The following is a 23,958-nucleotide window of genomic DNA, read 5'->3' as shown; positions in this document are numbered from 1 at the left end:
GGGTGGGGGACTGCAGGGTGGAGGGAAAAACATGAGTCAGAAGTCGAGTCATACACATCCTGCTCGTTGAAAAAAAGCACAGGTAAATATAGTGCAGAGTACTGAGCGAAAAAGGAGACAAGCTGCGAGGACAAAGCCATGCTTGAGATTCTTTGGCTTATGAAACAGTAATCCAGCAGAGATAAGAACACGATCAGCTGATAAAATAGCAAAGGTTTCCGAGGTCGGTTTGTTTTATGACTCGAGTTCTGGCCTGTGAATACAACTGCACATGAATGAAACAATCGACAATCTTGGTGTTTTAGAAACGCCTGTGTACGGCGGTGTTGTCGTCCGTGCACACACAGATTTATATTGTGCACTTGAATAAAAACATTTTTGCTTGAATTTCGTGATAGTTTATGTGTGATTTGCATAAAAATGTTTGGAATATCGGATATAATATAGGTAACTAACTATAGCTCCTTGGCAGTTACTGAGTTTACAATGTCCATGCATTACGTCGACTATAAGAATTTCTTATCAACTTTCGTTCTCCTCCAAAGGCATACACAAACTGCACATTGGTGTACTTTGACATATGCAACTATCGTATATGGTATCATGTAATGTCAAGTCAAAGTACAGTAACACGTAGTTTGCTTTTACTGTCCTGGGGATGTCCTTAGAAAATAAATTTTTATCATAATATGTCAATTTGAAAGACTAAAATAACGACAATGTACACGGCATTACAACGGGTAACAGAAGTCAGAGAGGAAGTCGGGTTCATATTGAGGCGTCTGGTCGTCAGGGTAAACAATCACAAGCTGCGATACACATCGGGACATGGAGTGAAATCTGATATCAGGGTCTAGACACACGATGATTTTTCTCTCCAGACCACGAACACGATGTCCATCCGCCACCCACACCACGTCACTGCGGGCCGTGGCCACGTCTTCGATGTCCTCATCCTGAATGTCATTTCCATCTATATCATTTGCATCAGTGTCCGCATCCATCAACATCTGCACCGGAATGTCCTTCTCTCTCAGTCCTGTCACCACACCGCAATTGTCGCTGACACCATTCCTATACAACACCAGTACGTCTCTCCATTGCAGGCTGGATGTTTCTCTTTGGCTCGTAATAGTGATGTTCTCTGTAAGCAATCAGTGTCTTCAGTCTCAGTAATAGATGAATAATTATAAACTATGACATCTCAGAATTATAATGGACTGTAAACAACGGCACATTACTGGTAAAATATTTCTCTAAGCGTCTGCTAGTTTCCGTGACAAAATTAAAATTTCAAACGGTGCAAGTGTGTAGCAATGTTTTTTATACCTCACTTGGTCAACTGAGGCTAACTCGATGACATCTTTACAGTAGATATAGTTGTGCATTGTTTTTAACAACATTTGCAGGAATTTTAGTGATATAACTCTCGCTCATAGGGAATTCTCTATTGCACACACTGCTCATTGCCCATTGAATCGTCTAGAAACAACTACCAGCTCCTGACAATGGAATTTACGATTTTCACACCTACACTCAAAACATTCAATGTTGTCGTTGCTGGTGTGTATCACTTTCTGGTAGTCTTCAGCATGCTTTCAAGTGTTGAGCATTTGTAATGGTCTCTGCTCTTTGTCTTTGATTCATCGATAAAAGATAATTTGATTGTCCATTAACAAGGACTGCATAGTCATTTATTTGAATGTTGCGGGAGGCTACTCGGTAATAGACGATAACAAACCATTCATATCGTCATCTTGCACCCATTTAATAAAAGTTCCTGATCGTCAACTTTGCTTTTTTCCCGTCATTTGTTCATTATTCGGATTGGTGTCTTTTGCTCTTCAATAGGAACAAACATTAAGGTTAAGGGTTAGCATGCAATACCCACACCTACCTGTAACACCAACACGGAGACTGTGTAGGAAGCTGGCCACCTCACGACCGCACGTGACACAGTCACCTGGCCTGTCACCTGTGTGACCCTCACCTCGGTGATACAGTCGCTTGACTGGCGGGCCGTCTGTGTGGTCGGGTACACCTCGCTCACTGTACGGGTGGACATCGTGATTTGTAATTGTCGTGCCCTTTTGGACTTCACTAAGGACGGCCCGTGGAGAGCGGAGGGGTCTGGTTAAATATTCCACTTGCCAGCCGGCCGGTGCCTGTCCATGGAAACAACTTGCCGCCCAAAGATGGAGACCAGGAACTCGTGTCAGCAGTTTGTCACAGAAAGTCTGGAAGTTGTCTGACCTGTTACAGTCATGAGAGCACCGTTAACCAAATGAATCAAGACACAGTAAGAGCTTTATTGCAAACATCAGACCACTGTGTCATTTGATATATAATTTGTGGAGCATAAAGTTCCAATAAGCACGTCCGGAGTAGAGTGCACGGATCCGGTTAAAATGTCCAGTTGGCAGCCAGTGGGTCCATGGCTGCCACTCAAAGATCGAGACTTGCTATAGAAAGTTTTGCAATTCAACCTGTCGTAGACATTAGTGTTACAGTGTTGCAATGTTCCTCCATTTTCAGGTTAACAAGGAAAACTGACTGTGGAACACGTAGGGAAAAGTTAAAAAGCAACCCGCATTAACAGGGGCTCCCGGCTCTGCCCCAGCCTTTCACTTAACAAAAATTTAATATGTGGAGTTACTTTCTGTCTTGCGGTCCATTTGTTATAAACACTAACCATCTGGTAATGCTTGGCAGCTTAAGGGTGTGTTGCCCACCCATCTGTATAAGAATACACAGTGTCACGGTGAAATATCACCATGACGATTGCAGACTAAAATTTAATTGTGGGCAACTTTATCTCCCACTTTAGATAACCACGTGACACAGAGGATAGAAATAAGCTGAACTTGCTACTGTCACTACTGTACATTTTAGCAACAGAATTCTACTTACCACACATGAGATCCCGCTTCGTCATCGATGACGTACAACGACCCTCCCATCGCCGCCTGTGACAAGTCGTTGACGGCCTTCTCAACCTGTTTCTCCTGTCTAAAATCGTATTGAAGGAGGTGAAGCTGACCGGTGGACGGTCCTGCTTTTTGCTGATTTTTTACCGCTTGCTGTAGCAGGTGAAACAACATTCTGGTTGCTGCACGACTCCACCACCAACTACTGACAACGTAGACGTGGTGACCACACCACAGCCACTGTATGGCCATCAGCAGCAGCACCACAGTTTTACCTGTACCGGGCGGTCCGGTGACAAAGAGTGTGGGAGGCGCCGTGTGTAGCAGGTGAACTTGCTCCGGGAAGAGTGTGATTACAGCAGTATAGCACTCTCCTGTCCACCACACGGCCTGACCCAGGGTCTTGACACTCACACGTGGAGGACATGTGCATGGCACACTCACTGTTGTCGCCGGACCGCAGAACCTGGTAGAAACACAGTAATTTGATTTTTGATAAGTAGTTAACGGAACAAATTAAAATGTGCCAGTTGAATTATTTATTATAAATAATCTGTTGTTAGAGCATTGTAAAATATTTACCTTGATTTGTCGCTAGCATGACGGCGTAAGAACATTTGACTTCTATATTTTACAAAAGCACTCACTCATTTATAACATTTTATTTTGCATTACCTTTTTCTAGTTTCATAGTACTACGACTCAGATTTCCCACTTAACGCATATTTTAACCCAGTGTTTGTCCTATCATCTCTGTTACTTTGGTCACAGATAAGCAACGATCTAGACACGATGTATTTTTCCTTTCATGCTGAGGTTGAAAGGTCCTTTTCTGATGTGTGGGCACTTAGTTTTCTTTCTTTCTCACATACACACACATAGTCTGTTTATTTTATAGTTATTTATTTGTTTATAATGTGCGTAAAACTTTTATCACCAAGACAACTACTACTTCAAAAATACACTCGCTTGTAGTGGTAGTCACTGATTTCCCTCACTTGTGGAGCGGGTGTTAACTTAGGAAGTGTAGTGCTTAAACACTATTCACTGAACAAAGTAGAAACATCTAGAAAATACCACTGTGACATCCACACAGAAGCCTCGAGACAAAGTAGTCACACCCGCTGGCGCATACCCGAACGCGACAAAATGTTTCACCTGTAAGATGGCATCGCGGTCGCTGGGTATAGTGGGAGGGGAGATAAGCATTAGGTGGATGTGGCTGGTGTAGTCTTGTCTTGGTCAACAGACCATATTCAGCACTAGAGGTTTGGTCAAGTAGGAATCTGATCTACAAAGTTTTAGCTTTGTTTTCACATACTTAAAAGGACAAAGACATATCCTTCCCCACGTGCATTGTTTTATGTAACACCTTCCATGATTTTCTTTAAATGCTGGTTATAAATAGTCAAAATGTCTCAAACGCTTAGTCAAAGCTGGACTAAGCTGATTTCAAGAAGCTTTGTAAAAAAGAAAAATTACAAACACAGAAACGTTTTATAGACTGACCTCGAGAGTAACGTCGACAAAAAATGGAAACATCCAATCAGGTATACAAATATTTTATTGTAAGATATTAAATCTATTTATTTCACTGACGACATTATTTTCTATATATCTCTAAATCAAGTATCTCTGATTTGTGGTTGGAAATTGCGTCAATACTCACCTGGCTACCAAGTTCTTATAAATCTCAGGTGTCATGTGACTGTCAGGTCCAGCCCCAGCCACGACTCGCTGCCACCAGTGTCCGAGTTCCCTCAGCACGTGACTACTGACGTCACACGGGGTCTTGGGGTCAGACAACTGACCAGAGCAGAGACAAAATCCAGGGATGTCCACAGGATCTGATGTTCGCAGACACCGACACAGGTCCTGTGCACGAGCAATATGTTCTGAACTTCACTGTCAGAAGATTTATTTCTTTATTAATCTTAGTCGTTCATTCGTCCCTTCACTGGCACCAGTAGTTTGGGTAGAGTCAGAAGCTGACAAGGACTCCTGGAGATTCCACAGAACCCAGACACATTAGCGAACACCCTGCATCCTTGCAAGAACGGCAAGCTGGCACTTCAGACACCTCATCCATCATTGACTACAGGCAACAGAAGTGTCCTCAAACGATGCTCCTGTACTTGCATCATGGATGAGATCCTTATCGATCACTACAGTAGCAATGGCTATCCTAGATAGCAATACCATTAGGTTACCTACCAAGCACAGACTGTGCAACTTCCTCCTACAGTAGGGATACGAAACAAGGACTCAGCTTACCGATACAGAGCAAACATTGCAGACAGTTACGGCCAACTGTCAGAAGGGATTATACAAACCTCGTACATGTAACTCAAGCCCGACTCAGAAGTAGCTTTTCTGGGTCGGTGTAGTCCTCCACGATACATTGGACAGTCGGCCCACTCAGAGATGAGATGGACAGAGGAAGAAAAACCAGTTTGCATACGTGAAGGTGGGGACTGGTCATTCCATGCAGGACCTGCTGACCACCGCTCAAAAAGTCTCAAGTAGCAAACCGCTGCATATATCCAGCTGTTTTTCTATCCCCTACTACCAGCCTCAGCGAACAAGATTACCATCGGTACAAGTCAAAGGACGAGTGACTGAGAATAAAGGGAGTTCTACTCCTTGTTTATGTAATAATTAACTAGAGAGAACAGATCGCATTTGTATACATTACGACACTCCAAATTATTACAAATAGTAAAAATCCTATAAATCTCCCAAGGAGCAGACAACTTCTAAACTGACAAAGTGCGTTACATAATTATATATATTCATTCTGTAATGCTGCAAAAAATATGCTGTGTCATTAAGTTGGCTGCTCCTTTTTTTTAAAAAAAGTCTTTCTTGGACAACAGCAGTTTTCTTGGTTACAATGCTTACCCTAGTCAGCTGGAGGTCATCAGAGATGACCTGTTGTACCTGACTAGTCGTGAGGTTGGGGAAAGAGATGGTCTTAGTGATGCGCAGACCGGGAGCGATGTCGGACACCAGGTGAGACAACATGGCCTCCGCCTTGTCCAGCTGTGAGATGGCCACTTCCAGCTTCTTTTTCATGTTATTATCAAAATCCTGTTCTGACTTGTTGAGCTTTTTGGCTTTATCACCAAAAGAACTTACACTGCAGACAACAAATCCATATTTTTGATGAATAAGAAGCAGATCGAATTTCCCCTGTCTCTTTGCTGAGTCTGGTTTATGGATGTTCTTGCACTGATGTAGGTGGGCAGCCGCAGCAGCGAAACAAGGTTCACCCAGGTACTGTCCGAAATGAAGCTGACTCAGTCCAACCATAACTTCTTCACTTTTTTCTGACATTTTTTGAAGACAAATGAGAACCCGCTGCATCGCTGCATCATCTCTAATGTCACTGTCTTGAATTTTATCAGATGTTGATTGTAGGACCAGAACATCCTGACCAACAACCGACTGTCTAGTCATCGGCACGCGGTTGAAGTAGACAGGAGGCAGGAAGTAGGCGCGTGAGTCGAGATCAGGGAACGAGGCCTCAACCCACTGGAGCCAGAATTTTTGGGCTTGAGTGCAGAGGGTGCCCTACATCAAATGCATCCGTTTTTATCATTTATATTCGAAACCTGCGTTACATGCGAAGGTATTCTAGTATCATTTCATTGTTTTTTGCTCGGTGCTAAGGGTTAAAGCAAGAAATTGTGAACAGAAGCAGCTACCTCACTGAAGCATCTCCAAAAAAGAACGAATTTATTATTATGCTGCAATTGGTGTATTATATAAATCAAAGTTATTTCGGGTTTACCTGTTCTTTTTGAGTCGTATCCTGTCTCTCTTGTTTTTTATTATTTTAAATATTTTCTTTTTACTGAAATTACTTTAGTTTTTGTTGTTTTATGCTATTTACTTGAGATAGATGTTTGTCAAAATATCACAAACCGGAACTCCTGTCTTCTCATTGATTATCTTGACTGTAGCCTGGATCTGGTGTTGGGTACCGTTGATGGCAACAGTCCTCATCCCTGGTACAGGTGATAAGTTAGTCTCTAACTGTATATCTGCCCCTGACCTCTTCTTGAGATTTTCCAGCGAACTCTTATTTCCTAACCGTTATAAAATAGTCACGTGAAAAACATGGAAAAATAACATTAATTGCATTAAGATTGTTAATGATTATCTTAGCTAAAATCTTTATTCTTGATTAAACAATCAACTAAGGAACTGTGCATGGAGAAGTTTCCTCTGGAAGAATAAAGAACAATTAAAGTTTCTTCATATCTTATTTTAGCGGACTTTTTCTTAAATTCATAGTTGTTTTTTTTTATAACTGAGCACTATTTTTTTCATGTGATTTATAGCACATAAATTGCCTTATGTCATTCTAATAAAACCCACCTGGATCGAAAAGAAAAGCCGCCTGTTTGTCGGTTATAGCGTGTAGATAACGTTGATAGCGACCACCACCACCACCACTACTACCACCACGGCGGAATGGAAATTTTCCCCCATTATCCTCTTTGTCATCACCGGCCTCAGGCTTGTCTCGTCGTCTGATGGACTATTATGACAGTTATTCAGTGCCAGTTACATTCGACAGCAAATGACATGGCAGCATATGGCAAACTTTACAAGGATTTGACCATCTGATGATGTGTAGTAACTTAGCAGAAAGGAGTAAAACAAACCTACATTGTGTAGCTAAAGCTGCTGAAGACATACTCCAAAGCGAATGTTATTACATATTATATACATATTACATATATATGAAGGTTATCACTGTATTATAACTAATTTGCATAGACTGCCGCTTCGATGCCTAGTCTCTGACAGTGAATTAAATATAATAATGCGTGTTTGAACATAAACTTGTAATTTCGTCTGATTATGCTTTTTATTTTTTTACAAAAACTGTTTAAAATGTGAAGGTGAAATGCAATTCAACACTGTGTGAAATTTTCTTAATCATTTAATTGTCTCACTTGGTTTGAAGCAGACGGTGGATGACCAGACATGGTTGACAGTGGACATGACAAAATCTCTCGGATGATGCTTCTGCCACCAGTGATATTTCTAGGCCAGTACACCGATCTCTGGTCCTCTGAGTACTGTTCAGTAAATAAAGTAACCTGCCAAACACTAGCTACATTTCTTTGAGTTAATTATCTACATTTCACAATGTATCATTCTTCAGTTGTATGTCTCCAGAACTGTTGGTACAATTTAAGACTGCAGCCTCTGTTCCTATCCCTCCTGATCACGACAATGCAGCAATTGTTTACAAGACAGTATTCTACAAGCATTTTGAGGCAAAATATGAAACGAATAACGGCTCTTTATCAGACAGTATTATTATTATTATTAATTTTTTGATACGAGTTGCTTGCACTTGCTTTCATTCTCTCCCCTTGCTTTGCTGTTACAGCTTACCATTTTTTCAGTAAGTACCAAAATGACAAAAAAGAGAAAGCTGATTCAGTATCTGAGATTGAGGTGTGTATCGTACTGGGCTCAGCCTTCAATGAGTGATGCAAATTAATAAATTAATAAATTCAGCTTTCTTCAATCCAGGTTGTATATAATTTACCAAGAAAAAAAAACAGGTGTCACAATATCAACAAAATTTCGGAAATTAACTATCATGTGCTTAGTCCTCTTTGTTTGTCGTCTACGAAATTTGCAAATATTTTAACCGAGTGTGACTGGGGGACCAATTTGCTTCCATGCATTGCAATCCACATTTTTTTATATATTACTGGTATATTTGTGTGCGTGTATGTGTGTTTGTGTGAGTTCGTGCACGAGCGCGGGCATGCTTATAGGTTTACATCTACACTGCTCATTTATTTGTTTAAATAACAATATTCACCATGTTGTGTTAGTTATATCTGGGTGTTTCTCTTCAAGGACATGATATGATTATGCGATAGTGAGTGGACCACAGGGACACGAGATGAAAGACTAGACGAAAATGTAATGCATGTGACCATAACTTAAAATAAGAGTTTCGAACACTTTTAATTCTTAATATTTTCCTCCAAGCACAAAACTCTGCATGAAAAGTAATCAACCGACCTTTCTGCCTGTCGTCGAAGACGAAACCCGATCTAGTCATGAGAGACTCCCCGATGTTATGCATGCGGAGTCAACAATATCGAAATACGAAAATGTGAAACTGTAACCGCCAACCCAAAACAAAAAAGTTTGGTATGATTCATTGAAACTATATTACCTGTCTTCCAATAAAATGCCAAAGATATAATAAAGAAATTCGGATATAACTCAATGATAAAAAAATTATACTGGCGAAAGCATGTCATGATGACATCTTATACATTTCCAATCTTTTGATTGTTACTGATTTGCTTTGAATAATATACATTTGACAGCAAAATCTATTTATTTTTAAGAGTATATGTGATATGAAAATCATTATGCTTCTCTTTCAATGGGCTTAGATGTACCTCTTTCCATGAACAGAAATGAGAAGACTGACGTTCGAGTCATGAGTGATTTATGACCAAAACAAAAAACAAAACCTGAAAACCTAGGTGTTTGTGTACCTGCAGCTTAGGCCGAAAAAGGAAGACACTTGGTACTATTTCTTAAAAATGAATTTGAAAACAAAAAAGATCGTTAGTAAGTTTCGGAACTGGGATATTCTTTCACAGATTAAAATGCGATCATTTGTAGAGTTGTAGTCTTAAATTTAGATATTTTCCTAAATGGTTCACTACTTGTTATCGCTCGGGGAGATAAGTATGAACCCACGTTTGAAAACATACATCACTAGTTGTCTTGTGTACAGAAAGAAGTTGTATTAACCAAGTAACTACAACTACGAGGCTGTTCTCACACATTCCTGCACTTCTTCCATCGCCATGAACTGTGGACAGTCAGGCCTAGCGCTGTGACCCCGCCTTTAAGGTTGGGGAAAAAGTTAGACAAATAAACTTATTATTGTTTTTTTTTTACTGTGCCATATATGTCTTACTAATAACTGATATCTTGAAGAGATGATAAAAAAGTTTCAGTCAAATGTTCACTGTTCATGCTTTTGCTTCTATTCTATTTTTTGGTTAGGTCAGAATAGATTTTTGATATACATGATGATTAGTGTAACTAATTCGTTATTGTCTGTTTCGCAGATGAAAATACTCTTTCCTGTCTCTTCTCATTTCTTTTGTATGTGTATTTTGTTTGTTCCTATCAATAATACCCATACAAATTCTCTATTTTGAAAAGTGATGCTTATGCATTTCCATACGCACATGCTTGATTACTTTTACTTCATCTCTCTCTCTCTCTCTCTCTGAAATCTTTCTCTTTTCTCTTTCTCTCTCTCTATCTCTCTTACAAAACTACACATGGGAGCACCAGTCAAAAAGTGTACACGATAAACACATTAAAGTCATTAAAATTTATAAGAAAATATTTTAGCAGAGGACATAAAGAAATAGATACAAGACTACATTGGGTAACACATGTCGTAGAGGAACTGGCTGTCACATTTAGACTGCTTGTCATCAGGACACACAACTACAAGTTGTGACGTACACCGTGACATGGAGTGAAGTCTGATATCATATTCGTTTGGCTGCAGACACACGACCACTTTTTTCTCCAGACCACGAACACGATGTCCATCCGCCACCCACACCACGTCACTGCGGGCCGTGGCCACGTCCTCGATGTCCTCATCCTGAATGTCATCATCCTTCATTTCCTTGACTGGAATACCCGTTTCCTCCAGACCCTGAATGATACCTGAGTTGGAACTAACACCATTCCTGTACAACACCAGCACGTCTCTCCATTGCAAACAGGGGGATGATGTACTACTGCTGGTGGAGGTGGCCGTTTCAAAAGTCTCTGTAAGCAATAAAATTGTGATCATAAGACAAACAGATGGATAACATTACAACATTATGGGCCTAAGCATCACAATCATATCTGCCTTACAATCCATCTTTATAAATACGTTATTTGCAACAATGAAATAAAATATTCCGAAATGTGTATTGAATCTCCTTGGGTGAAACGTATGATGCATGCCGATAGATAACTTATTGATATTACACAGTAAAACTTACTCAAAATACCCGAGCGGAGACTGTGTAGGAAGCTGGCCACCTCATGACCGCAGGCGACACATTCACCTGGCCAGTCACCTGAGTGACCCTGACCTCGGTGATACAGTCGTGTGACTGGCGGGCCGTCTGTGTGGTCGGGTACACCTCGCTCAATGTACGACTGAACACTACGACTCTCTTTGATATACACGTCCTCCTCGACTTCCCTGACGACGGTCAAAGGAAAGCGAAGAGGTCTGGTTAAATATTCCTCTTGCCAGCCAGTCGGTGGGTTTCCCTGGTAACAACTTGCCGCCCAAAGATGGAGACGAGGAACTTGTTTCAGCAAGTTGTTACAGAAAGTTTGGAAGTGGGGCCTGCAACAGACATGAGTGTTACAAATGCAGAAATGACACTATCTACTGCACTTGTGTACATGTGTATGTCAAAATAAGATGAAATACAGCATAGTACAGATAAATGACATCAACATAATTACAATCTTTACTATTGACTCTCTGTTACCAGATAATCGGAACAGACAGTCCATAAGACTAACACGCTTAACAACTGATCACCATCTATATTATTTCTGTTACCACATCATATGCGTTACAACATACCATAAATCAGACTCTGCTTCATCAGCGATGACGTACAACGACCCTCCCATCGCCGCCTGTGACAAGTCGTTGACGGCCCTCTTGACGTTTTTCTCCTGTCTAAAATCGTATTGCAGGAGGTGAAGTTGACCAGGTGATTGTCCTAATTTTTGCTGCTCTTCAACTGTTTTCTGTAACAGGTGATGCAGCATGATACTTGCTGCACTACTCCACCACCAAGCACTCACAATGTAGACGCTGTGACCACACCGTAGCCACTCTATGGCCATCAGCTGCAGCACCACAGTTTTACCTGTACCGGGTGGACCAGAAACAAACACCCTAGGATCTGCTTTGTTGAGCAGGTGAACTTGCTCCGGGAAGAGTGTGATTACAGCAGTATAGCACTCTCCTGTCCACCACACGGCCTGACCCAGGGTCTTGACACTCACACGTGGAGGACATGTGCAGGGCACACTCACTGTTGTGGCCGGACCACAGAATCTAACGCAGTCAAATTAATAAAACAGTAATTTATGAGTTAATGGATAATAACAAACTCTTGAGGTATTCAAGAAACAATGAAGTCTTTTTATCTTTATTCAAAGATTTTGGGATTAAACATATTTTGTATACAAAAGTAATGAAAAAATGTTAAGTAAAAAAAATAATAATGTGGACCAGGCATGTTAAACAAGCGGCCCGCGGGCCGCATAGGGCCTTTTGCAAGCACATCTGCGGCCCAAAGGGTAATCCGGTGGCGCAACCATTAGCGCCTGTCACCAATACAGTGAAGGTTGGCTGTCCTGGATTCAGCTCTCGTCTCGGCCAGGCTGTTCTTTCTCTGCATGTCACATCTGTTTACAGATCTGTTTATCTGTTTTCTGCCTTGCTGTGATGTAGCCTTATTTACTGGCTCGGCCTAAAACTTAATTCCTCCCCCGCCTCTTGCGGCCCGCACTAAGGACACCGTACACGTGTGCGGCCCTCATGATAGCACAAATGTGACCCATGTGGCCCTCGTTGGACCTTGAGTTTGACATGCCTGATGTAGACGATCATATAATAAAATCCAATATAATAAACTCCAAACGAAGACCGCTCGAATAATGTTTTTATCTTTTGCTGTGTCGATTACTTTTAATTACTCGAAACATTTGAGAACTGATTGAGAGCTAAGAGACATGATGTCATTTAGAAATGAGAAATACTCAAATAATCATATTTTCCCTTTCAAATAAAGTGAACAGAACCATCATCATTTTACATGAAGTGGGTGGTGCTTTTAATAATATCCAGATATAATATTCTAATGTTATATCTTTGAAAATATTGTGGAGGTAAGTAAACCAACCTAGCTACCAGTGTCTTGTACACCCCAGATGTCATGTGACTGTCGGGTCCAGCACCAGCCACACGTCGATGCCACCAGTGTCCGAGTTCCTTCAGCACGTGACTACTGACGTCACATGGGGTCATGGGGTCAGACAACTGGTCAGAGCACAGACACAGACCAGCGATGGCACTGGGGTCTGATGTTCCCAGACACCGACACAGGTTCTGAAAGAAAAAATAACCACTTACCTAAATGGCTCAAACATTTGTACACTAAACTGACAATTGTTCATTCTAACATTTTTAAACTATTTTAAAATTTCAGTGTGCAATTGGCTGTGACAGTGATTTCTACCAGTTAATTATCCTAAGACTTGAAGTATTATAATGTTTGGCTTCTTTAAACACTGCTTTTCTGTCTTTTCCAGAATGAAAATGGAACTTAAAAGGCAATATTCCACTGTATATAAACACACTAAATTAAATGTATATATTAAATTAAATTCTGTTTAAACCTAAACGTACCATTTAAAATATGAAATATTTTTCTTGGGTCAAAGGATTAAATCGTTGCATGAATGAGTGTAGAAATAACCATACATCTCACTGATGTAGTGGCCAGGATACTTACCTGAGCCAGTTGCGTGTCTTCAGATACAGCATCTTGTATCTGTCGAGTCGTGAGGTTGGGGAAAGCGATGGTCTTAGTGATGCGCAGACCGGGAGCGATGTCGGACACCAGGTGAGACAACATGGCCTCCGCCTTGTCCAGCTGTGACATGGCGCTTCTCAGTTTCTTTCTAATGTTATAATCTAAATCCGAACCTAAGATATTACTTTCTTTGAGTCTTCCGCCAAACGATTTCACTTCAAAGACTACAAAACCGTACATTCGATGAATAATAAGTATATCAAAGTCTCCCTGTCTGTCTTTTGAAGAAGAGTTGGGCAAGTTCCTCGGTAGAGGTAGTTTGGAACACGCAGCAGAATAGCAGGATTCACTTAGGTACTGTCCGAACCTAAAATGACTCATTCCAAACAAAACTTCTCTTTTGTTTTCATACATTTTCTGCAGACAGCAGAAAACCCGCTGAGAGGCTAAATCATCTCTGACATCACTGTCGTTAACAGGAGCAATCTGGGGAATAGACGTTTCAGAGGCAGATGCAATCATCGCAGGTTTGCTAAGCTGACCGGCCTGTCCAGGTGCCGACTGGTCTGACTGACCGGCCTGTTCAGGTGCCGACTGGTCTGACTGACCGGCCTGTTCAGGTGCCGACTGGTCTGACTGACCGGCCTGTCCAGGTGCCGACTGGTCTGACTGACCGGCCTGTTCAGGTGCCGACTGCTCTGACTGACCGGCCTGTTCAGGTGCCGACTGCTCTGACTGACCGGCCTGTCCAGGTGCCGACTGGTCTGACTGACCGGCCTGTTCAGGTGCCGACTGGTCTGACTGACCGGCTTGTCCAGGTGCTGACTGAAGGACCAGAACATCCTGACCAGCAGCTGACTGTCTAGTCATGGGCACGCGGTTGAAGTAGACAGGAGGCAGGAAGTAGGCGCGTGAGTCGAGATCAGGGAATGAGGCCTCAACCCACTGGAGCCAGAAGGCATGAGCTTGTTCCAACATGCTTTCCTGTGTCAAAGATCTTATTAATACTATATCTGTTAAATGTTTAACTATTAAATGTCCTTGGCTTGCTTCTTTTAGGAAGTATGGAGAAAAAATCAGGCAAATAACTGAACACTGCGTAAACCTGTTACAGTGAAAAATCAAAAGATAGTCAATGTTCTTTAAACATACTGTTACTCAGCTGTAGCTTCAGTCATTGTTTTAGTCCTAGACGCTCTTTCTCGTCAAACCCCTGATTAACGCTGTTAGTTACTTGTAATCATTGCTGCTTGCTATTATACTGACCTCAACTCTACACATCTCATTGATGATCCTGACTGCCGCCTCGATCTGAGATAAAACACCGTGAATGGCGACAACCGCAGTACCTGGTACAGGTGATTGGTCCTTGTGAAGCTGTACTTTTGCGCCTGATTTCGTATTCACCTCTGGGAGTAGACATGTATTACCTAAGCAGAATGAAAACAGCTTTTATGTAATATAATATTTTATAATTTTTTATAATAACACGTGTGTTATTTTTGCAAAAAGTAAATTAACTATTCTATGACTAAATGTGTATTATTATATGTCTATACCTGTATTTGTGTGTCTAGCATTTGTTCTTCGCACGGGAAGAACGAGCTGCTGACTTTGAAGAAAAGGATGAGTGAGATGCCATGATCACTTTATAAACATCAACAATACGAAAAGTGAGAACAAGAAAAACGTAAATTGGATGATTAATGCATGAAGCAAACATTTTTTTTAGTTTTACAGATCTGTGTACCTCTTTAATTCAAATATTACTTACACATACCTGAGAGAAAGGAAGCCTGTTTGTCAGTCACCACGTGTAAGTACTTCACGACTCGGCCTCCACCAGAGACTGGTCCACTTCTACCTGACCTTTTCTTTCGCTCGTCCTTGAGTTTGACAGTAAGTTTTTGACAAATATACTATAAACTGTTTTCTTCAATCTACAGATAATTAGAAAAATACAGATTGCGGGAAAGTATGACAGATTTTTTTGCGAAAAACAAGTTTCCATCCATTCTTGGTGCAACTTTCGTTCATTTTCTAATTATTCGCAATGCAGAAAGTTAGTTCCAGTGACAAAATATGTATTTATCGTTGTTTTTTTGATGTTTGACAGTATTTGACAGCGTGTGCGGACGTTTCGCCGCTGGACGTTTCGGAGTCGGACGTTTTGCCGACCGGCGTTTCGCCGCATTATGTCAGAGAGAGAGAGAGAGGGAGAGAGAGAGAGAGAGCTTACTTACTTCTCAAAGAATGAAAGTAACTACTAGATTACACAATAATTCTTTATTTCAAACTAATTTTACACAGACTTCACAGACAGTTCACTTTGATTGTCACAGATTATGAGCAACAGCTTTGAGAAAAAACATTGATACAATGGCGAGAGAAATGTGTGAGCTAACGGTTCATATGAGGAGGGATAGTGAGAGAGAGTTCACTGATACATTGATACAATGGCGAGAGAACTGTGAGCTAAGGGGCGTCACACACTTGACTTCGGCTAAAGGTCCCGCGTGAAATGCCGAAATGAAGTGCCCCGCGCCGAAACGTCCGGCGGCGAAACGCCGGTGGGCAAAATGTCCGACTCCGAAACGTCCGGTCGGCGAAACGTCCGGTCGGCAAAACGTCCGGCTCCGAAACGTCTGGCGGCGAAACGTCCGTGTACCATTTGACAGTGGCCATGTTGATTTGTCACGATGATTTCAAAAAGTAATATTAATAACAGTTTCTGCTAGATGTTTGTGTTTTCGTCTCACCTGTTGCGAAAGTGGAGGATCATTCGACATGGCTGAGTGCAGGCTCCACGGACAAGGACCAAGTCTGTCAGTATTTACTGCCGGAGTCTTTTATCAGAAGAGAAAACTAGCTTCAGCTTCCAATGAACGCTGCTCACTGACAAATAGAAAATTTCCTAGAAATTCTCCTATTATAGGTAACATTTATAATTTGCCATTTATCATTTCTGATTGATTAATTTTATAATTTGGCTATTACAATGTCTTAACATATTTTATAATGTATAAAAACTCTAAAAGCACAATTAAATTAAGAAATATGCAAGTAAATATATGTAACTTTTCGATGTTTGTTCAGAAGGAACTAACTTTGATAGACTTTTGCTTGAAATACCAGAGGACTATTTATAATAATGGAAAGAAATTTGTGCTGTACGCCGTCAGCAACTATTATAATTTCACTACACAGCAGCAGGCCTTGTAAACAAATACCATATTGGGTTACAACAACAACAATAAAAACGGACTACTCAAGACGGGATCTGAACTCACTACCGACAGTACACTCACTTTCATTACTCACAAGAATTTCACTTTTGCGTCACCTGACCATCTAAAAGAATTTAAACTCCATCTTTAATAAACTTTATACAATAATATAATTATAGCAGACACAAAGGTGGTTCTTGGGAAGTGTTGTGGGTTGTTTGTTTTTTTTATTATTTTTTTTTTTAACCTTGAAACGAAATCTACATTTTCGGCGATACATAACCTCCTACACCCCTTCCTCTCTCCATAAAGATTTTACGATGCTTCTATTTATACTTATCCGGGTCAACGTGCACAGAAATGCGTGTGCTTGCATGCTACGCGAACACAACAAAATTCTGAAAAAAAATTTTAATGCAGTAATGCAAAAATAAAAAAGATAGCTCCTTACTTGTTCATTGTTCGTCGTAAACTATAATTGTTGTGATGATACCTACATATAAATATTTGTAATACTTTAGTACATTATTACCATCTGATCACAAAGTGTTGGTTCTTCGTGAGAGACCTCGTTTCCAATAATGTTTTTGTTTATCAATAGTATTCTCGGGAAATTAATATTTCTTTGAACGGGATACTTTGTTTGGATAAAAAGAACACTGTTTTCCATTGGAAAGCTCTGCTTGATATATGATAGTCACAGTTCGAGACGACAGTCAGAGATGGTACATGAATATTCAGAGCTTTATCGCAGTGAGAACTTGCTTCTAGATCAGGGGTCTCAAACTCATATTAGCATGTGGGCCGCAGTGGAAAGTAACAGCCAGTCAGCGGGCCGCACCACGAAAAGAAAATGTTTTTTCATTAAATTTTACGAACACTACTGTCACTGCAGTTAAATGCTAAAATAAAGTTTTTATAATTATTAAATACATTTAGTGTAGTTTATTACATGCACAGGCAGTTTAGTTTATTAAAATAAGTTGACGTTGTCTCTGTCACTAATAACGGGGGTAATTTTCACTGCGGGAATTAATCACCAAGCACAACATACATATACACCGCGGACGTGGCCGAGGGCCGCACAAAAATGTTTCGCGGGCCGCATTCGGCCCGCGGGCCGCGTGTTTGAGACCCCTGTTCTAGATCGTTATAACTGTCTACTTTGGAGGCTCCAAGCCATTTGGAGTAAACAACAGACGAACTTCAGCAAACTTTTACTATAGATGAGAAATGAGTAAGAACTTGAAGAACAGACAACTGGCTTTATTTTTCGTTTATGGCCTTTGTAGTTTGTACAGAACTAAAATAAGCTGCGGCGTCGTCCTTGCCGAACTACTTCCCCCCTGCGTAAGGATAAGAAATAAGGTTACACTTTATTAAACAGGCTATACAGGTAGAGAGCATAAGAGATCATTGTTGCTGGGGATCATGCTTAGGTCGCGAGTACCTCCTCACCCCACCACACCCACAGCCCCTCCACTTATACTTCAGGTTCTGCTCTAACGGACACCACTGGGGCAGTCAGGTGGTGCAACAGCTAAGCGCCATTCACCTGTACAGTCAGTAGTCCTGGGTTTCGTCTTGAAATCAGAGTATACATTATTTTATCTCCAGAAAAAAGGAAAAGAAGTCATTTACCCAAGAATATGAATAAAACTGCAACAGAAAGAAATAAAAATACTAAGCCCACTTATAACAGTCAGAAGAGCTTCCAGTAAGTCTCTGCTACATCAGACACATTAGTAGTCTTGGGTGTAACCTGCATTACCTGCTCTCACTTTGTAAAATTCAACAATGAGATTAAATACTGGGTCTTGGAACATGCATTATTACAAAAAAAAAGCAGGCACTATTACAACAAACCACCTCAGAATTAAGTTAGGTGTACATTTTTCATCTGCCTGGCCGGGTTTAAAACAGCACTCACCTTCTTTGCCCAGTACAGAAAGACGTAAGAATAAAAGACATGCTTGTCTATAGTGGCAGCCATTACAGGAAACTGAACTCAAGCGGAACACAAAGGTAACCCACTCATCTAGGTCTGTCAGCGGTAATGTCTCACACACACGACACCAAGCATTTGTAACTCACCAACTGAATAACCCATTTTCACAAAGCTTTGGTTAGACAGGGTGGACGTGAATGTCTCAAGCAGGTGGAATGCTTTCAAATGTCTCTATTTTTAAACCTACCTGTGGTGTGCTTGGTCTAGTCATCCGGTAGTCTAAGCCTTATGTGTACCTGAAGCGGCTAGTAAATCATTAAGGTATCAAATCCCTTTGAAGCACTGGGTCCTACGTGACTGTGCTTGTGTATGTTTGTGTGTGAGAGAGAGAGAGGATCAGTTTTATTCCACCATCAAAACCTACAGCATTGTGCACTAGCGAAAGGAAAAGCCTCCAATGTGTACACGAATGTAGCTGCACATTTACTCGCATGACAACTCTGAGTACTGACATTAAAAACAGAAGATCAATGCCGAATGTCGGGTGAATGTTGGCTCTCGTCCAAAAAGGTTTTGCGACTCGCACACACACGCTCGTTGTGCTCAATACTGTTAATGTGGGGCAGACCATGCAACTAGCTGAACCTTAAAGGACTAGTGAGTTTGAAAATGTTTTTCTAATGTAAGATATTTCTGAAATCTCAGTTAATATCATTCTTCCGTTCTCAAGCACCACAATACTCAGATAAAGGTCAACAACACAGACAACAGGATAGTACATGGATGCGTTTATGTATGAAAGCCTCAGGAGCAGGAGAGCTGGGAGCATATTTCATGAGTAGGATATGACTACGATTGTGATTGTGTTTGGTGATATTTGAATGTGAATATATCAAGAACGGAAAATGATTTGGTGAAACAGTGTAGTGTGCTGACATACTAAATTAAAAATTAAAACCCTACTAGTCCTTTAAATTGTTGTCAAATAAATAAAAGTTTTTGGTGCTTTGAAAGGAAACAATATCTCGCTCAAGATAGTTAACTGTGTGATTCCAAATGTTTCTGCTTTCTGATGTTGCAGAAACCGCAAGCACGCACACACACACGGAAAAGCACCGAAATGGAACACACACACACACCACACACATAAAATACAGAGAGAAATAAACAGAAATACAAGTAAACATGCTGATAATGTCTGAGATGACTGCATATTGATGAAATTCAAAACTGAATTTTTGTGTGGAATGTGACAAGTATTTTCAATAACAGTATTTGAAGCATCATAAATTCAAAACTAAATCAGGTATCAAACCTAAGTTGCAAACATTCATCACAAACTGAGTGCGCTTTATACCATCCATCGTCACTCTTTCGTTTTTAAAACATGCAGTCCCTTACGTATACAAAAAAATTTATTAAATTTTAATGTTTTATTAGAAAGTACATTGACAAGTGAACTTGCTCTACAAAACCTCGTGTTGCTAGACAAAATTGTATAAACTATAAACGGCATAACGATGTGATGGCATAGAACTGTAACAGACATGGTCCTACTCGTAAAATTTAAAATAACAGTTAACGACGATAAGAAAAACACCAAGTCAGCTTAAATCCATTGTGCAACGTGAGATCACTGCATAGCATATATTTCAGATGTATAAAACCATACTGAGATCAATGATATTTGACTGTATAAATGCAGCATCTCCGAATTGTCAATAGAAAATGACTAGCTGTATCAAGTAAGTCAATCAGTTCTAACATCATGGTCTACTCAAACTCCATGCGCCACCCACACCACGTCACTGCGGGGCATGATACGTCCTCAATGTCATCATCTGTCATCACAGGATGGTGAATCATCAGTATATTATGACCTAGTTAAAACATGATTGTTTTTTTTTTGTTTCTTATTCTCATAAGATACTCTTTCAACTTTCAACTCTTCCCCAGCTCTTTCTCACGCCCCACATCAGGGATGAGGTGCAACTAACCTCCCCTCGTCCCCCATTACAAGTCGTCCAATGGCTTCTCTACTTTTATCTCCTGTGAGAGAAGGTGAGCCTGACCACGTGATGTTCTGACCTAGTCGTCTGTAATGCTCAGAGAGTAGACGTCGTGGCCACATCGCAGCCTTGCTGCACCCATCGGCAGAAACATCAACGTTTTCCCCGTGCAGGGTGGTCCGGCCTCGACGAATCTGGAAGAGGCCAAGTGGAAGAGGTGTATCCCCTTCACTCAGAATATGAGCGACTAATTAACAAGAAAATGTTTCAAGAAGCGGAACACTTTTCAGCGAACAGGTGGGCGGCAAATAAATAACTGAGGACCCGCCACCCTGGACAGGGCTAACAAGGTGCAGGGGCTGCTTGTAACTTGCTGTTTAATGTTACTTCCACCTCGTCACCCGTTCTGATGTTGCTTAGCTCGCTGGACCAGCCGAGGTTCAGAAGGTGAAGGAAGAAAACACTGCCAGGGCTCCGACCTGGTCTTATAAACGTTCCTGCTTCAGAAAATACAAAGAATCGCTCAGAGCAAGCTGCGGACCATTAAACAAAGGATTATAGATCAAAGAAAGAATTTGCCTCAAGACCAGTTTTTGTGAGGTCAGTCGTGTTTAATTGTAGAAATGCAGCGTCTCTAGCAAGGTAGGAGATGTTAGAAACCGACGGCTCATCGTCGACAAGGACAATAACAAGCTGTGATGTACACCGCGACATATGGTGAAGTCGAACAGTTTCAACACGAGGGTCCACACACACGACGACTTTTCTCTCCAGACCACGAACCCGCTCTCCATCCGCCACCCACACGACATCACTGTGGGCAGTGGCCACGTCATTGGTGTCTTCATCCTTCATCAACCGCACTGGAATGCCCTTTTCTCTTAGCCCCGTCACTATACCCGAATCTTCTGTGAAGTTTCTCCAGTAATACAAAACCAGCATGTCTCTCCACTGCATACAGGATTTCAGTGTACCACTGCTTGTGGTGATGATGGTTGTGGACGCAACACCTGTAAATATTCAAAGTGCGTTCATTATGACAGACTGATGGCATCAAACTGTTAAGTAAATGTAAACTGGGTACACATTACTAACGAACTGTATTCTTAATCCAACTGTTTTTAATTCATTTCGTTCATTTTCGAATGAGTTTTGATAACTTTCAGGAATAAGAATATATCTGCTGTACCTATGGCGTATGTTTAATATGCTAGCCTGTATTATAGCACACCTACCTGCAACACCAGCATGGAGACTGTGTAGGAAGCTGGCCACCTCGTGACCGCACGTGGCACAGCTACCTGCGTTGTTACCTGAGTGACCCTGACCCCCGTGATACAGTCGTCTGACTGGCGGGCCGTCTGTGTGGTCAGGAAAACCGCGCTCACTGTACGGGTGGACAAAACAGACTGGTTGTTGGTTGCTAGCCTTTTGGCTTCTCTTCTTTTCATTGACAGTCTCTTGGTTCTGGGTCTTCTGGTTGTTGGTCTCCTGTCTGTTAGTCTTCTGAGAATCTGTTTCCTGTCTGTCTGTCTTCTGGTTGTCAGTCGCCTGATTGTATGTGTCTTGGCTGTCAATCTCCTGATCATCGGCCACGTGGTCTTCTTTCCTCTGGTTATCTACCTTCTGGTCATCGGTCACCTGACTGCTCAACTCGTAGTTCTGAGCTTTTTGGTTGTAAGTCGTTTGATTCCGTTTCTTCTGATTTCTGTTGTTCTGTTTCCACGTTTTCTGGAGTTCCCTGACGACGGTCGGTGGAGAGCGGAGGGGTCTGGTTAAATATTCCACTTGCCAGCCGACAGGAGCGAGTCCATGGAAACAACTTGCTGCCCACAGATGGAGTCGAGGAACTTGTGCCAACAGCTTGCCACAGAAAATTCCGAAATCATTTGCCTTGTCCTCTTCGCTCTGTTCCTCATCTGATGAGTCTACAGGGCAAACAGACCTATCAAAGACATGAAGATTTAGAGCAGTAAGACACATGTTGAACTATTCTCATTTGCTTGGGGTGATGATGGAGGTATATATATAAAAGAGAGAGAAAGAGAAATGAAAAGATGTATGTGGTTGTTTATGCAGTACCTATGTGGTCTTTTTACTCTCTTTATAAATTTGTCATGGCTTCTTTTGTTACACATCTTAATAAAGATATAGTTCCATGACCTCTGGATTCTTGATAAGTGAATTTACGTATCGATTCCAAAAATCTTTAGATGAAAATGCTGGTTCTTAGAACTTAAAGAAAAAGTGTCGGACAAATCCGTTCCAATTTAGAAAATCAAACATTTTGTCGAAAACCAGCAAGGAAATCTGCTTAAAAAAATTTGGGTACATTGCATTAGTATATTAAATTAGTTACATCTACTAACAAGACTAGCGACGACTTGTCCTGTTGACATAGTGTCTGTTTTCCGGATGGTGTTGAAATTGAAAATTCGGATCACTCTGACAACGAAACTAATGCAACATAAAAAACGAGACTAATTTATAACAACTCAGTGTGTACTAATTGATGTACAAACTTCGCCACTCTAAGTTCATTCAATGGAATATGTGGGTGGTTCAAAACTACTGGACAAATAACCCCTTGTTCCTCAGAGGATTAAAGACCCCACTAAATTAAAGCCAGTTTTTGTAGGGGCGCATCTTGTGGCTTGGACGCCATTTCTGAAGACTAAGAGTTTGCCAACATTAAGTCTTTACACCAGATGCAGCAAAATAAAAATTATCTTAAGATGTGTAATAAATAAACAAGATGCCGAATCCTCTGTAAATTATAAACTGTTTACTTCAAGGCCACCCTCCACGTGCTAGTCTATCCTCACAAGGTTCACTGTACAACTTACGTATTCTCAGGCCCCGCTTCGTCAGCGATTATGTATAACGGCCCTCCGTTCGCTGCCTGTGACAAGTCGTTGACAGCCTTCTCCATGTCTTTGTCTTTTGGAAAATCAAACTCCAGGAGGTGAATTTGCCCACTTGATGCCACTGCTGGGTGCTGTGTGTTTACAGTCTGCAGTATGTGGTATAGCATTTTGCACACAGCACGGCTTCCCCACCACGTACTGACAACGTAGACGTGGTGACCACACCGCAGCCACTGTATGGCCATCAGCAGCAGCACCACAGTTTTACCTGTACCGGGCGGTCCGGTGACAAAGAGTGTGGGAGGCGCCGTGTGTAGCAGGTGAACTTGCTCCG

At 41.3% G+C, this 23,958-nt stretch overlaps 2 protein-coding genes across 8 annotated transcripts; both read right to left on the bottom strand.

Annotated features, from left to right (window-relative positions):
- Nucleotides 1–705: 705 nt before the first annotated feature.
- LOC112575472 lies at nucleotides 706–19,123 on the bottom strand. Of its 7 annotated transcripts, XM_025257364.1 has the most exons (11): nucleotides 18,731–18,888; nucleotides 16,333–16,419; nucleotides 15,354–15,459; nucleotides 14,840–15,003; nucleotides 13,553–14,557; nucleotides 12,941–13,146; nucleotides 11,608–12,090; nucleotides 11,006–11,361; nucleotides 9,377–10,784; nucleotides 8,988–9,087; nucleotides 8,002–8,020 (listed from the first exon to the last, which is right to left on the bottom strand). In XM_025257364.1, exons 1-9 carry the CDS (start codon nucleotides 18,791–18,793, stop codon nucleotides 10,381–10,383), a joined length of 2,874 nt encoding a protein of 957 aa, XP_025113149.1. In that variant the 5' UTR covers nucleotides 18,794–18,888; the 3' UTR covers nucleotides 8,002–8,020; nucleotides 8,988–9,087; nucleotides 9,377–10,380. The 7 variants fall into 7 exon arrangements, with proteins under 7 accessions (XP_025113150.1, XP_025113154.1, XP_025113153.1 ...); XM_025257365.1 differs by lacking the exons at nucleotides 8,002–8,020; nucleotides 8,988–9,087 and adding an exon at nucleotides 706–914 and having other exon boundaries at nucleotides 10,573–10,784; XM_025257369.1 differs by lacking the exon at nucleotides 18,731–18,888 and adding an exon at nucleotides 18,996–19,123 and having other exon boundaries at nucleotides 7,972–8,020; nucleotides 8,988–10,784; nucleotides 16,333–16,468.
- Nucleotides 19,124–20,012: 889 nt separating this feature from the next.
- LOC112575993 lies at nucleotides 20,013–23,936 on the bottom strand. Its single transcript, XM_025258179.1, has 3 exons — nucleotides 23,604–23,936; nucleotides 21,993–22,702; nucleotides 20,013–21,767 (listed from the first exon to the last, which is right to left on the bottom strand). Exons 1-3 carry the CDS (start codon nucleotides 23,867–23,869, stop codon nucleotides 21,313–21,315), a joined length of 1,431 nt encoding a protein of 476 aa, XP_025113964.1. The 5' UTR covers nucleotides 23,870–23,936; the 3' UTR covers nucleotides 20,013–21,312.
- Nucleotides 23,937–23,958: the final 22 nt, after the last annotated feature.

Source organism: Pomacea canaliculata, linkage group LG11 (genome assembly GCF_003073045.1).
Source record: "Pomacea canaliculata isolate SZHN2017 linkage group LG11, ASM307304v1, whole genome shotgun sequence".
Lineage (NCBI taxonomy): Eukaryota > Metazoa > Mollusca > Gastropoda > Architaenioglossa > Ampullariidae > Pomacea > Pomacea canaliculata.
This window is presented reverse-complemented; position numbering and strand designations above follow the sequence as displayed.